The 13404-nt window shown below is 30.8% G+C and overlaps 6 protein-coding genes across 6 annotated transcripts; 3 read left to right on the forward strand and 3 right to left on the reverse strand.

Annotated features, from left to right (window-relative positions):
* The first annotated feature begins 1021 nt into the window (after nucleotides 1-1021).
* On the forward strand, nucleotides 1022-1633 carry ASCRUDRAFT_76765 (uncharacterized protein). Its single transcript, XM_020193605.1, has one exon. It carries the CDS (start codon nucleotides 1129-1131, stop codon nucleotides 1510-1512), a length of 384 nt encoding a protein of 127 aa, XP_020046111.1. The 5' UTR covers nucleotides 1022-1128; the 3' UTR covers nucleotides 1513-1633.
* Nucleotides 1634-2329: 696 nt separating this feature from the next.
* On the reverse strand, nucleotides 2330-3401 carry ASCRUDRAFT_87047 (60S ribosomal protein eL14; the record flags this gene model as incomplete). Its single annotated transcript, XM_020194942.1, has 2 exons — nucleotides 2330-2709; nucleotides 3324-3401. Coding segments are annotated over 2 exons (369 nt in total), but the record flags the coding sequence as incomplete, so codon positions are not given.
* A 563-nt stretch (nucleotides 3402-3964) lies between these two features.
* TRS120 (TRAPPII-specific subunit TRS120) lies at nucleotides 3965-8350 on the reverse strand (the record flags this gene model as incomplete). Its single annotated transcript, XM_020189782.1, has 7 exons — nucleotides 3965-4285; nucleotides 4391-4707; nucleotides 4792-6046; nucleotides 6155-6530; nucleotides 6584-6618; nucleotides 6680-7306; nucleotides 7394-8350. Coding segments are annotated over 7 exons (3888 nt in total), but the record flags the coding sequence as incomplete, so codon positions are not given.
* A 377-nt stretch (nucleotides 8351-8727) lies between these two features.
* Nucleotides 8728-9552, forward strand: PUP1 (proteasome core particle subunit beta 2; the record flags this gene model as incomplete). Its single annotated transcript, XM_020194649.1, has 1 exon — nucleotides 8728-9552. One exon carries the CDS (start codon nucleotides 8728-8730, stop codon nucleotides 9550-9552), a length of 825 nt encoding a protein of 274 aa, XP_020046114.1.
* Nucleotides 9553-9826: 274 nt separating this feature from the next.
* On the reverse strand, nucleotides 9827-10516 carry ADE8 (phosphoribosylglycinamide formyltransferase; the record flags this gene model as incomplete). The annotated part of the gene is made up of 1 exon (XM_020194650.1): nucleotides 9827-10516. The coding sequence occupies one exon, from the start codon at nucleotides 10514-10516 to the stop codon at nucleotides 9827-9829; it is 690 nt and encodes a 229-aa protein (XP_020046115.1).
* A 1046-nt stretch (nucleotides 10517-11562) lies between these two features.
* Nucleotides 11563-13197, forward strand: ALG6 (dolichyl-P-Glc:Man(9)GlcNAc(2)-PP-dolichol alpha-1,3-glucosyltransferase; the record flags this gene model as incomplete). Its single annotated transcript, XM_020190715.1, has 1 exon — nucleotides 11563-13197. The coding sequence occupies one exon, from the start codon at nucleotides 11563-11565 to the stop codon at nucleotides 13195-13197; it is 1635 nt and encodes a 544-aa protein (XP_020046116.1).
* Between the last annotated feature and the right edge of the window lie 207 nt (nucleotides 13198-13404).

The following is a 13404-nucleotide window of genomic DNA, read 5'->3' on the forward strand; positions in this document are numbered from 1 at the left end:
CATTCAGAAGATGGATTTTGATATTGATCTCTAATTAAAGTAATGCGACTGATTAGGGTTGTCGTTTTAGATCAATGTAACTATATTTACACTGAAAACCGGACCAATCTGTGGCAAGTTAATTACATTAATGTAAGTCTCCAACACTCTATTTTTTCAATACCAATATACAACCAAGATATTTGAATTGAGAATTGGACAAAACATTGAATGGAAAATTCAAGCAAAATGGTCAGGACTAATTTAAGACTTTGCTTTGCAAACGACCAAACAGGCCAATCGGACCAGTAAAAGCCCAAGTAAGCAAAATGGAGTTGCCTCTTTCGGCTTTTGCTAGCGGCTCGTAAAATTCTGGCGGTTAAGATGGCTACTTCAAGGTTGCGTTTTCACAGGGCTCGCTTTTTGTCGTGATAGGACGCTATGCGAGTCTCTGCCCACAGATTTTTACTCGCGAAGGGTGTGGCTTCTGTACTGGTTCTGAGAAGAAAGGGTAAAGAAGCTATGAGAACTCACAGCTGGTGCAACTGGTGGGAAAACACCGGCTGCTGCTTCAGGACCCTCTTTTGGGCTGACTACTTTCTGCTGTTTGATTTCTTGTGTTCCAAGAAAAGAAGAATAGAAACCAAGCGACAATTGCTTCTATATTTAGCAATCTCTTAAACGCGCAGACTTACGTGCATTTGCGCATGATATTATCTTAAGGTTCAAACCTTATGTTTTGACTCAGAGCATTTGATGTTCATTTTTCTTTTTCAAGAAAAAATTAAATTTAGTTTTAAAATAGATTTTGTTTATTGTATAGAGTTATGTGAATAACAAATACAAATGCTGCTTCTATCTGTTTTCTTTATGACCTTTAATTTTATTATTTTGTAATCTATATGCTCAATTTATTCCCACTTATTCCCTCTATTATTTTGTTGGTTTTAGTATAAATTCACATATTTTTCCTATTTTCTTCCTTTTACTTTTACTGTTTTTTTGTTTTTTTCCTTTTCTTTTTTTTTCAAAACCAGTATATCTCATTTTCGATCGCTTTCAACTTTATACATTCGCTTTTGGCTTTAAATTTCTAAATTAATTTCTTATAACTTTTATAATCTTTATATCCTTTATATCCTTTTCACAATGCAATTCTCAAAAGCTTTATTAGTCGCTGCAGCTGCTTCATTAGCTTCTGCCAGCTACTTTAACACCACTGTTACTGAAATCGGTACCACTGTTATCACTGTCACTTCTTGTGAATCAGTTACTGTTTGTACTGAAGTCCCAGTCACCACCGGTGTCACTGTCGTCACTTCAACTGTTAGAGGTACCAAGACTGTTTACACAACTTACTGCCCACTACCAAGTGAATCTGAAGAGCCACCAAAATCCTCTACCAAACCATCTGCTAAACCAACTTCTCCTTCAAACACCACTGTTCCAGATGTCGATGAAATTAACGGTGCTACCAAATTAGGCTTGGGTTTATCTGGTGCTTTAGTTGCTGCCGGTTTAATGTTTTTTTAAATTTTTAATTAAATTTAAATAAATAAAATTAAATAAAATTAAATAAAGATTTTAAAACGTTCTAAAAAATTGCTAAAATACAAGTATCGCATATCATGTTTTTTTTTGGTTTCTCTCTGAGGTTTAAATATTATTCCATTTTTTCTCTCGAATCAATCTTTTTCTTAATTTTCATAAATAAATTATAATTTATCTTTAATATTATATTGTTTTATTTATCAATCAACAAATCAATTGTCATTGACTCATTAGGATTTTCTTCCTTTTTTGATATATTGTATCTGATATAACCAAATTTTAGTAGACATACAATCGAAATGAATATTTAATTGTACTGTGATGTTATGATAGTTTCTCAGCGCTTAAGATTTTATCCTTTATCAAATACTTATTTAACAATAAGATTATCCTAATTTCTTATTTTTGATCCGCAAGGCAACAGCCCTGACTCTGCTTAAACTTTTAGTATTTATTTTCACTTTGTTTGTAAATGAATCAAAAAAGTGCCCAAGGAAATCATACCAAAAAGAAAATTATATGAAATTCCCTTTTTCATGATATTATATAATCAGAATTTAAGTTTCTGTCGTATGCTCAGAAAAAATGCAAAAAACATGCACATGCACAATTTCTGCAAAGTATACGGCTTGGTACATATAACATGAATTTCTTTTGTTTTGTTTTTGATTCCCCAACTCGTATTCGATGAACATTCGGACGCCCGTAATCAAACAACAAACATAACCTTTGATTAAAACAAAAGCTGGAAAACCTACATTTCAATAAAACCTTTATAAAAAACAAACAAAAAAAAAATCAAAAATCATGAATAAATTACAAAGTTATTTTATTTTTTCTTTCAAATTTAATATATAGAAACAATTAATAATTTGTTATAAATTAAATTTAAGCTCTAGCTAAAGCCTTTTTTGAAGCAAAATTTCTTTGTTTCTTATAAATTAAAACCTGGAATCTTTCAAAATCAGTTAATTGAACACGTCTTTCCTTCTTTGCAATATTTTTAGCCCATGAGGTAGCAGCCCATTTTTTGGCAATATCGTCAGCTTTGAATCTTTTAGCAACAGTTGGAGATCTTGAGCCTCTTGTTAATTTGCTAACAGTTAATGGAGTTAAGGTAGTGTGAGCTAATGCTATAGCTTGTCTTGGAACACCTGAAACTGGACCATCGATTAAAACCTATGAAAATTGTTCATGTTAGTATCAAAATAAACAATAATTTTATGATTCTTTTTATCCAAAAAAGAAATAGATAGAATTATAAATTTGAATTGATCCGAACTAAAAACCTTCCAATATCTATTTCAAATAATACAAAAAAAACAATTGAGTAATTAATCTGATAATTTGAAAATAATGAAAAATGGCATTGAAGGATAATCTTATAATATTGATTAAATCCAGTTTATAATAACCTCTTTTGTCATTAGCTTCTTTCTTTTCCCATATTATTAAAAATCCTAAATTCTATTGTATTCACATAAATTATTGGTGAATTTTTTAAAAATTGTATCATTGATGATTCATTACTCTAGTTGATAAGGCTGCCAATTAAAACTGAAATATCGTTTATATTCTTGTTTTCAGTTCTATAATTATTGTTTTTGAATTGCTTTAATAAATTTCAATATTGCTACATTTAATTGTATTATTCTCAAGTATCTGAAAATGTCAAAGTTGTCTCATTGATATCTGAATGCACTTTTAGTCTTTTATTTTGAGATAATTCCATACTTCTAAAGTTCCAATTTGATGATTATTGCAAGTTGGAGGGCTCTTTATAGGATACATACACGTTTTTGATCAATGATTTCAACAATAACAGCAAGTTTTCCTGAGGAGGCACCTTTGGTGATTAAAACAACACGACCAACTTGAACAAATCTCCAGTTGGTAGGTTTAACTGTGGATTCTACAGACATTTTTTTTGTATTATTATTGATGACCTTAAATGTTGTTAGAGTGGAGGAATTTAAGATATATTCAACTGTATGCTCTGTTGCACTACCAATATCGTTTTGATTGCATGCGTTGAAGTTTTTGGTGGAAAATTCCCAGTCACGGGATTGCTGAGCTCCAAAAACACCCACAATTTTTCACACCCAAATCACAAACCATGAATTTACCCGGCGTCATGCCAGTGTTTTTATGAGTGCTGATAGTATATAATAGCCCTGTGTTAAAAAACGTGATTTGATATCAGGGCTCTGCAACGGCTTGTGTTTTAGAGCTCGGCTTTTGGTGTGAAATAGCTTTAGGAAATTTCAATGGATCACAAACATCGTTGAGATACAAAACATAACGTTAACTGTCAACCTGTGTTGAAGAAAACGTTGGGCAAACTGCAAACACAAGATCATCGAGCTCGAATATAGAGCGGTTCTCTTTGCGTGTGCAGTAAATCGCTTCTTTCAGAAGAGCTGTGGATAGTTTCATCTAATATGGCTCCCCATTCATACTCTCCCTTCACTAGCAAAATCACACCTAAATCAAACTCGGCTGATTCACCCGGGTTTATTGCAGGCTCGATATTAAATTGTAAGCATCCATTGTATAATATTTTTCTCTCAATTGATCCTCCAGATACAATTGGGACATGACGCAACATCCCTCTTAATTTCTCACTTGAATTATTTGTAATCTTAGTTTTTATCGTGAAAAATTCCTCTGCTTTAATTTCCCAATAAAAGCCATTGTGAGTTATTGAAGATTGGTATTTATCACTCTTTAGATTATTGATTTCCAATTCTTGCAGCTCGCAATCAATAATTTCTTCATTGTCATTATTATCACCATCTTTTTCATCATCAGAAATAGCTTTGGACGAAATCAACTGCATTTCAATGCTGATTTTTTCAACTTTGAGCACACTTACCATTTTAGGAGATAACCTAATTCCTCTCAACTCTATAAACCCCTTTCTATTTGTTTTGTCTTCAGCCCATAAACCCTTGATATGACGAAGAATTTCTTTTCGATACCAAAATGAATCTTTGATGAATTTCATTTCTTCCTTCGCGAACCTTGTATCCTTTTTAATAAATTGTTTATTTCTTAAACTTGGAATTTCTCTTTCAAGATATTCATCAGGAAATCCAAACCGCCTTATTGGTAATAAATACCTCTGAGTGTGTCCGGGTCCTATTGAATCTTTGATAATATATGTACTTTTTTCATCTGCAAACTTTTGATCCTTATCATAATTTTGAACAATTCCATCATTACAATCAAGATCATCATTGGTATCAAAAAGAAACTCACTACTTTTTAATTCAATTTTAAATTTTTGTGTCCATGAATTTTTTAAATCAAGTACTAATAAACAATAATCTGAAATATTTTCAGTTTTATTTTTAAGATATGACCAAATATTTTCTTGATTTCGAATATCATCATTTAGATTGCTCAATGTAGTAAGATTATTCTTGGAATTTTCCACATTGTAAAATAATGGTATCAAATCGCAACCTGCAAGCTCAATACTTGGTTGAACAGTTACAAACAATGGGATGGTAAGTCTCCTGAAATACTTTTCTGAATCAAGTGTTTGATTACCATAATCTAGAATTATACTAGCATTTCTCATTCCTCTTTTTCCTTTGATATCGATATCTAGAGGTAACGAATCGAATGGTTTTATAGAATTTAGTTTATTGTTCTTTCTCACTTTTAATGGTTTTCTCTTCAATAGGTAATACTCAATTTCATATATTTCACTGGCAGGGGTTTCTTTAGAATCTAATGATGCTCTTAATGGCTCAATTGTTGAATCAATAAAGCTAAATGCAAGATAATTGATCGTCAAATTTGACAAATTTCTTAAACAAATTGTGAATAAGTTTTTTTCTCCTTCAAGTAACATCATCCACGAATTATTGAGAGATAAATCTATCAATGCCAAAATTGGTTGAGGCAAAATCACTTTATATTTCAAGTTCTTAACATCAACTCTATCTTTAGTATTATTAATCTTCAATGTATTTTTTGAAGATTGGACTAATAACGACTGACTATCTTTCTTTTGATTTATTGTTTTACTATCTGTTTCTTCCTGGATAGTTTCAATTAGTTTGTTATTTTCGGCTTTAAAATCGGGCAAGTTATTTAAAAATCCAATCACTTTTGTTTTCTCAATCTTCCTATTCTTTTCTCTCAATGAAATTTTATAAAATTGAGATTCACAATTACAAACTTTCATCGTACAACCTATTATATTTAAAATCCCAGAAGATAATGGTTTAATTCCAACTTGAATATTTTGAAGTGTATTGGCTGAAATGATAAAATGATTGTGATTATTATTCACCAACGTTTCAAGTTCAACTTTTCCATCAGTTTCAATTTTTATTTCATTGATTTCTATATCGAACAAAAAAGGATTTTGAATCGTAACCAATATATTAACTGCTTCATCCTGAATTAATTCAACAGATTGATCAAAAAATTCTTCGGATACAACATCTTCCATTTTATTATTCAAAGAGTATCTACTTTTTGAAAATCGGTTGATATTTTTCTTATTTTCATAGGGATTATACAAGACAGCACTAGGTGGTGAAGTCAAAGTAGATCTTTTAGAAGTGTTTGGTGTTTTAAATTCATTTTTAGGTGATACAGAAACAACACTATCTGTATTATCCAATTTCATTGGCCTTAAAGATTCATCAAAATTATTAATAAGAATAATATCTCTAACAATAAAAGGGTCCCAATAATAAATTTTCAAAAATAAATTCAAGCTTCTTGAAATTTCCATATACTCTTTAAATGAATTAAATAAAAAAGTTTGCTCTTCAAGAGAAAGACAATGCAAATATCTTGTTAATAAAATAGAACTAAAATTTAATACACCACCTATATCATTAAGAGACATGCAAAATTTCATACATAAATTTAAAATCATTTTGTGAAGTTGAGACCAATTGCTTTTTTTTGATTCAATTATTGAAGATTCTGGTGAACAACCAATTCCATAGACCAACAACAAAGAATCTAATAAACTGTATATATTTTCATCAAATGAACCTAAATCTGAATTTTTTTCACTGATCACCAATTGATTTCTGTTAAGATTATTGTTAAGAGAGTCTAAAGTGGGAGAATTTATGAGTTTATTTTTCAATTTCAATGAGTAATTTTCAAATTTCACTGTATTATTTTTAATTAATTCTGGAATTAAAGTATCTAATAATGATTTTAAAATGAAAGATCTTTTTCTAAATAATTCCAAATCTCCATAAATTGACGACAATGCACAATAGACTCGGCATTGTGATAATAAATCCATATTTTTCAATTGCACTGTAAATATTTTATTTGAAAATTTAATGATATCATACTTGTTGAAATAAGTTGAGTCGATCTTTTTGCTTGGGATTCTTTTTCCACGAACTATATGATCAAGAGCCCTAAAATTAAAACCACCTCCAATATGGATTATTGACATAAATTTCATAAATCTCAAAATCGTTTCGCAATAAACCAACTGAGGTACATAATCCTCATGATCATCAAGGGTGAGAGAGTAATACCATAGTGCTCTTTTTGTTAACTTGTAAACTATTTCTGGCACAGGTAGGTTAGCTATATCAAGTGTAGTATTTTTAGTACTCTTTTCATTAATGTTGTTCATGTCATTTGTGTTGCTATTGGTGTAAGAACTTTGGTTGTGATTTGCAATTGAGCCAATGGTATTTGAACGTTTCAATGTAATAGAGTTTCTTGGTGAAGATATAGGAGAAACGTAATTGACTGAAGGATTTGAATCTCTTTTCCCCTTTTCCTTTAAATAAGGGAAATTTAAAGCATTTGCAGAAGAATTAGAAGAATTTGCATCATTTTCTTTTTCTTTTGTATTGAATACAATGGAATTTAGCGTTGCAGGTATTTGGTAAGGTACAGCTAAAAAGGATATTAAAACTAAGCAAATTCCAATTCCTTCTAAAGCAGAACCTAGCCAGAGAAAATCGTTACCTGATTTCAATAGATTAGCAGAGTCAGAGAAAGTTTTCAAAGCATCAGTGATTTTACCAGCTAATAAATAGAAATTACCTAATATTTTCAACTGTCTGCCCTTTTGTTTCAATTCTTTCTTTTCAGAAGAGGTTTTTAGAGATATTTTATTCATTTCCGCTATTAAAGATAGTGAGGTTTCAGATGCTCTTTTTGAGGTTCTGGTTGATGATTTTGAAAATGCAGAAATCGCTGGCAAAGAAATTGAATCATTAATACGATGCTTTGAATTCAACGAGGTTCTTAGCACATCATTTGCACTAATAGTCCCCGGGGACCTTAGAGTGACATGTTGAAATGATTGAGCATATAGGAAAAGAGCATTTAAAAAGCTGTAAGATATATCGCACATGATTGTCTCAATTTTAGAGAATGGGATATTAAATATATATTTATTGTGGAATTGGTTATCAGGAGAACCAAATATCAATAAATTTTGAACAATTGAGGTATTATATTTTTTCTTTAAATTTAACAAATGCTCATTTAATATATCGTGAGTCAAATTTTCGTTATATTTTATTATGCCAGTTGTTATAAATATTTTTCTAAAAGGTTCAAAATCTTGAAAGAAAATTGATTCGTTATCATTTAAACATAATTGAAAATCGTAAATGATTTTTCCCGATGGAAACCCCTGGGGATTAAAAGCAGACGAGCTTATTGGAGTAACGTCTAACAACCGTACTTCATAATCATTCTCAACTTCCTTGTAGTAGTTCAAAAACTCATCTTGAGATAGATCACCAATAGGAACAAATAAGGTCTTCACTCTTGATGGAGCAGTATATGAGTAAGCGTCTAACATGTTTCAGGCTAAGTGTCATGTATCTGGCAATTTGAGAACGTCAAATTGCACTACTGAAAATTGAAAAAGGGCAAATAAAAGCAGAATAGCTACTGCGATTGCAATTGATCTGGATATAATCAGAGTTGCAATGTTGAATCAGTATCTGATGCTCTGAGATTGTTACGTATCAATCCAGAGCTAAATCAGCCACATGCAGATTGATGCCTCTTAACGCATTTTTCATGCAGTGCTGACATAATTTATGCGTAATCCAGGTTTGTTTTTTAGTGTTCTTCTTCTGAGATAGTTTTATCACCTTCTGAAGTTTAATTGATCTGGGTGCTGAGCTGGGTAGATATTAACTATTGTTGCAGTCGTTGATATTTTGAGCAGAAATGGCAGGTTTGAGTTTTGAGAACTATCAGAGAAATCAATTTCTCTCTTCCAAGGGATATGCTGTCCCAAAGGCCACTTCTACCGGTACTACTATTGTTGGATGTAAATTCAACGGTGGCGTTGTGATCGCTGCTGATACTAGAGCTACTGCTGGCCCAATTGTAGCTGATAAGAATTGCGAGAAATTACACAGAATAGCTCCTCACATCTGGTGTGCTGGTGCCGGTACTGCTGCTGATACTGAGATGGTGACTCAATTAATTTCCTCGAATATTGAATTGCACTCTTTATACACCAACCGTGAACCAAGAGTTTGCACTGCATTGACTTTATTAAAACAGCATTTGTTCAAATACAGTGGTCATATTGGTGCTTATTTAATTGTGGCAGGAACTGATCCAACTGGCTCTCATTTATTCTCAATTCACGCTCATGGTTCAACGGATATAGGTTATTATCAAACCTTAGGTTCAGGTTCGTTGGCTGCCATGTCAGTCTTTGAGAGCAGGTGGAAATTGGATTTAACCAAAGAGGAAGCAATGAAATTGTGTTCAGATGCTATCCAAGCAGGTATTTGGAATGATTTAGGTTCGGGATCTAACGTTGATCTTTGTGTAATGGAAGCAGGCAAAGATGCTGTATTGCACAGAAATTATTTGACTCCAAATGTTAGATCACAAAAGGCTAATAACTATATTTTTAATAGGGGTGCTACAGTTGTTTTGAAAGAAAAGACAATATATAGCAAACTTGAACTTGTTTCTGAAGAGGTTATAATTTCAACACCCGAAGAAAGACCTGAGGCAATGGAAGTTGATGCATAATTAGAATTTTTATAAAGCATGATTTTATATATATTTACTATTTGAATATTTATGCGTATGAAAGAGAAAAAAATCGAATTTTAAAATAGGAATAAGGAATATGTATTTAAAGTTATATTGCCCTTTGAATTTTTTGAATTTTTTTCTTGTTATTTATACTAATACCATTTTGGTTTATTTTTTTATGTTTATGAATTCGGTTCGAATCAATCTTTAATTTAGCTTAATTTATGATAATTACCAATGAAAACCAGTCAAGTAATCAATTCAGACATTAGATGAAAACTAATTCTTTCAAAGCTTTGACAGTGCCCTCTACTATAGCAACATGTTCAACTTTATGAACTCTGTCTTCATAGGCATCTAATGGTTCGCCTATGATTAAATTAAGCTCCTTAACTATTAAAGGTTCGCCCCTGTCAACTTCTTGTATAACTTTATGAATCATCACTCCACCTTTGGTAATTAGACCATCTTGACCAGCTTTCCAACATCTATCAATTGCATGGGTACCATCAAATGCACCAGGTAAAGCAGGATGTAAATTGATAATTGGAATATTGAATTTTTCTATTGGTGTCAAAAAACTCGACGACAAAATCAACATCCAGCCTGCACATACAATTAAATTTGGAGCATTATATCCTGGGACTTTGTCTTCAATAGAATCTGAGTTTTTCGATCCAAAAACGATTAAATTAGCTAGATCATCATTGAACTTTTCTCTTGCAATTTTTCTTCCTTCTTTATTTTCCTTTGGAATTCCCTTATAATAATCCTTTAATTGATGAACTTTTGATGGAATGCTAGCCTTCGAAGCTCTTTCTAAACCATAAGCAGTTGGAGAGGATGAAATTACTTGGTCGATTTCAGCTTCAATTTCTCCGGATTTTATAGCATCAATAATCGCTTGAAAATTAGAGCCATTTCCAGATATCAAAATGGTGATTTTGGGAACTGCCATTATGAAAGGTATTTGAAAAAAAAGTAAAGTATTTAATACAAAGAGTAGCTGAGTTGAAGTATGAACAATCAGCTGAAGTACCTCATCGCTCAGCAAATCTGAATTAAAATCTTTTCTCCTTCAAAGTGTCGGCATTGATTCGTAGCTTCGGAAACTGAAAAAAATAATGAATGTTGGATGTCATTGCAAAGCACATGATATAGATAGTGTGCATACAACTGCATGCTGTTGCAACCTTATGGAAAGAACAACAGACTTAAAACCGTTTTAATCATTGTTGCAATTCCACATCTAATGACAAAGTAATAAAGCAGTTTTCATTGGGTCCTTTTTTGCTATATTCCAGTGTTTTCAGAGTATCAACTATTGTGGTTATCCATGCAATAAACAAGAAACCACCTCATTGAAAATATTTTTGTTAACAATCCAATTGCGGTTCTATTTGTAAAAATATATTTCGATGATAATTCTCTACTGGTAATTTCAAAGAATAATAAAATATACTTGAAAAAGTAATAAATCTTATAGATAAGTATACTTGACTGTTGTTGTTTTTTTAAATCATTAATTTGATTCACACAACTCTATATCATCTATTCTAGTTAAATCATCACTAGACATTACTCCTGCTTCCACATCAGGAAAAGCTCCATTAACATAGATGAAAAAATTTGTAACATATCTTCGAATAAATTCAAAAGACATTTCTTTTCAATTATTTCGCTTTCAAAACCTTTTTCGACAATTTCTGAGACATCTATGCTATTAAATACGTATAGATCAAGATCACATTGGCAAATCAAGCCTATTTGCGTCTTCCAATAAAAGACCCCGGTTCGAGTCCTGATTGGCGCGGTTTTACATTTACTAAACATGACAACTGCTGTGCAGTCTGATAATTCGTTGAACTTTTATCAGCGACACCTGAAGAACTTTGACAGAACATATGAAGGTGATATTACCAAAGTGTTTGCTGTGTCAGACCTATTAAAATGAGTCCCAATTCTTCTGTCAAAATAAAGCCAGTAACCAGCCTGCAGCAGGACATGGATTTTCACCAAAGACAACAAGAACGATTGTCTTCTAAATCAGTTTTTTATAATTCTCCATGCTATGAGTTTTTATCTCCATTCAGACCAGTTCAAAATCAGTGGGTGATCAAATATATTATAACGATTTTTGCAATTTTAATACGGTCTGCTGTATCATTAGGAGGATATTCTGGTCATGCCAATCCTCCATTTTTTGGAGATTTTGAAGCTCAAAGACATTGGCTAGATTTAACCATAAATTTACCAATATCAAAATGGTATTATTACAAGCTAGGTTATTGGGGTCTAGATTATCCTCCGTTGACTGCTTATCATTCTTATTTTTTTGGCTTTATTGGAAAATTCATAAGACCCGGGTGGTTTCAATTGGATAATACAAATGGTATAGAAAATGATGATTTGAAAAATTTTATGAGATTAACCGTTTTGATCTCTGATGTTTTAATTTACTTTTCGGCTGTTTACTTTTTTACATTTTGTTTTTTTAAATCCAATAAAAAAATTACAACAAATGGTTCTCAAGGCTGGAAAAAATTCAACTCTTTAAATCAAAGTATAACAATTGTTTTAATTTTGTTTCAACCTTGTTTGATACTAATTGATCATGGTCATTTTCAATATAACTCAGTAATGCTTGGTTTAGTACTATTTTCAATTGTCAGCCTATTATACGATCAGTTATCAATTGCTTCTTTTTTTTTCATTTTAGCCATTTCTTTTAAACAAATGGCTTTGTATTACTCTCCTGTTATTTTTTTTTATATTTTATCTTTATGTTTCAATCCTTTTCAGAAAAGATTTGATTTCCCAAGATTATTTGCAGTTGCTTTCTCTGTCATATTAACTTTAGTAGTAATGTTTGCTCCACTAGTGATTTTTAACAACAATTTTAAAGATGGGCTTTTAAATATCAAACAGGCTTTAATAAGAATTTTTCCATTTGAAAGAGGTTTATTTGAAGATAAAGTTGCAAATTTTTGGTGTGTGACTAACATATTAGTCAAATATAGAACACTATTTGATTTATCAACGTTAAAAACATTATCATTGGGCTTTACTTTATTATCTATACTGCCTAGTTGTCTTGTAATCTATTTTCATCCAAGAAAAAATTTAATTCCTATAGCTTTTGCATCATGTTCTTGGGGCTTTTATTTTTTCTCATTTCAAGTTCATGAAAAATCCATTTTATTACCATTAATGCCAACAACATTATTATTATCAAATGTGAATGATGATGAAATTTTTAAAATGGTTTGTTGGGTTAATAATATTGGCTTATTTAGTTTATACCCACTATTGAAAAAAGATGAATTAGTGCTACAATATTTTGTTATAGGCTTTTTAATGAATTGGTTGATTGGAAATTTAAATATTAATTGTGTCGTAAATAATTTTAAAAATTTGTTCAAAGTTAAAGAAAATTCAATTAAAAATTGGTCAATCAATTTTGTTATAATTTCTTCAACAGTTTTGGCATTAATTTTACATGGAATGGAAGTTTTTTTAAATCCACCATCAAGATATCCTGATTTATGGGTAGTCTTGAACATTTCATTTTCATTTGCATGTTTTTCCACATTTTGGTTTTGGTTAAATATTAGAATGTTTCAAATAAGAAATAATTAATCGAGAAAAAAAACATTGATTCTGATTTTGATTTTGATTATGGTAATTTATAGTGTATAATAGAAAAATTATAAATTATAAAACATAAAACATAAATCATAAATCATAAAATATAATATTCAAAATATAACACATAGGGTATAAAATAAAAAGTATACAACAAACAGTTAAAAATTGAAAGATTGAAAAATTGAAAAATTGAAAATC

This window comes from Ascoidea rubescens, assembly GCF_001661345.1.
Source record: "Ascoidea rubescens DSM 1968 unplaced genomic scaffold ASCRUscaffold_10, whole genome shotgun sequence".
Taxonomy (NCBI): domain Eukaryota; kingdom Fungi; phylum Ascomycota; class Saccharomycetes; order Ascoideales; family Ascoideaceae; genus Ascoidea; species Ascoidea rubescens.

Coding starts and splice junctions, on each gene's coding strand:
- ASCRUDRAFT_76765 (XM_020193605.1), top strand. CDS start 1,129: ATGCAATTCTCAAAAGCTTTATTAGTCGCTGCAGCTGCTTCATTAGCT.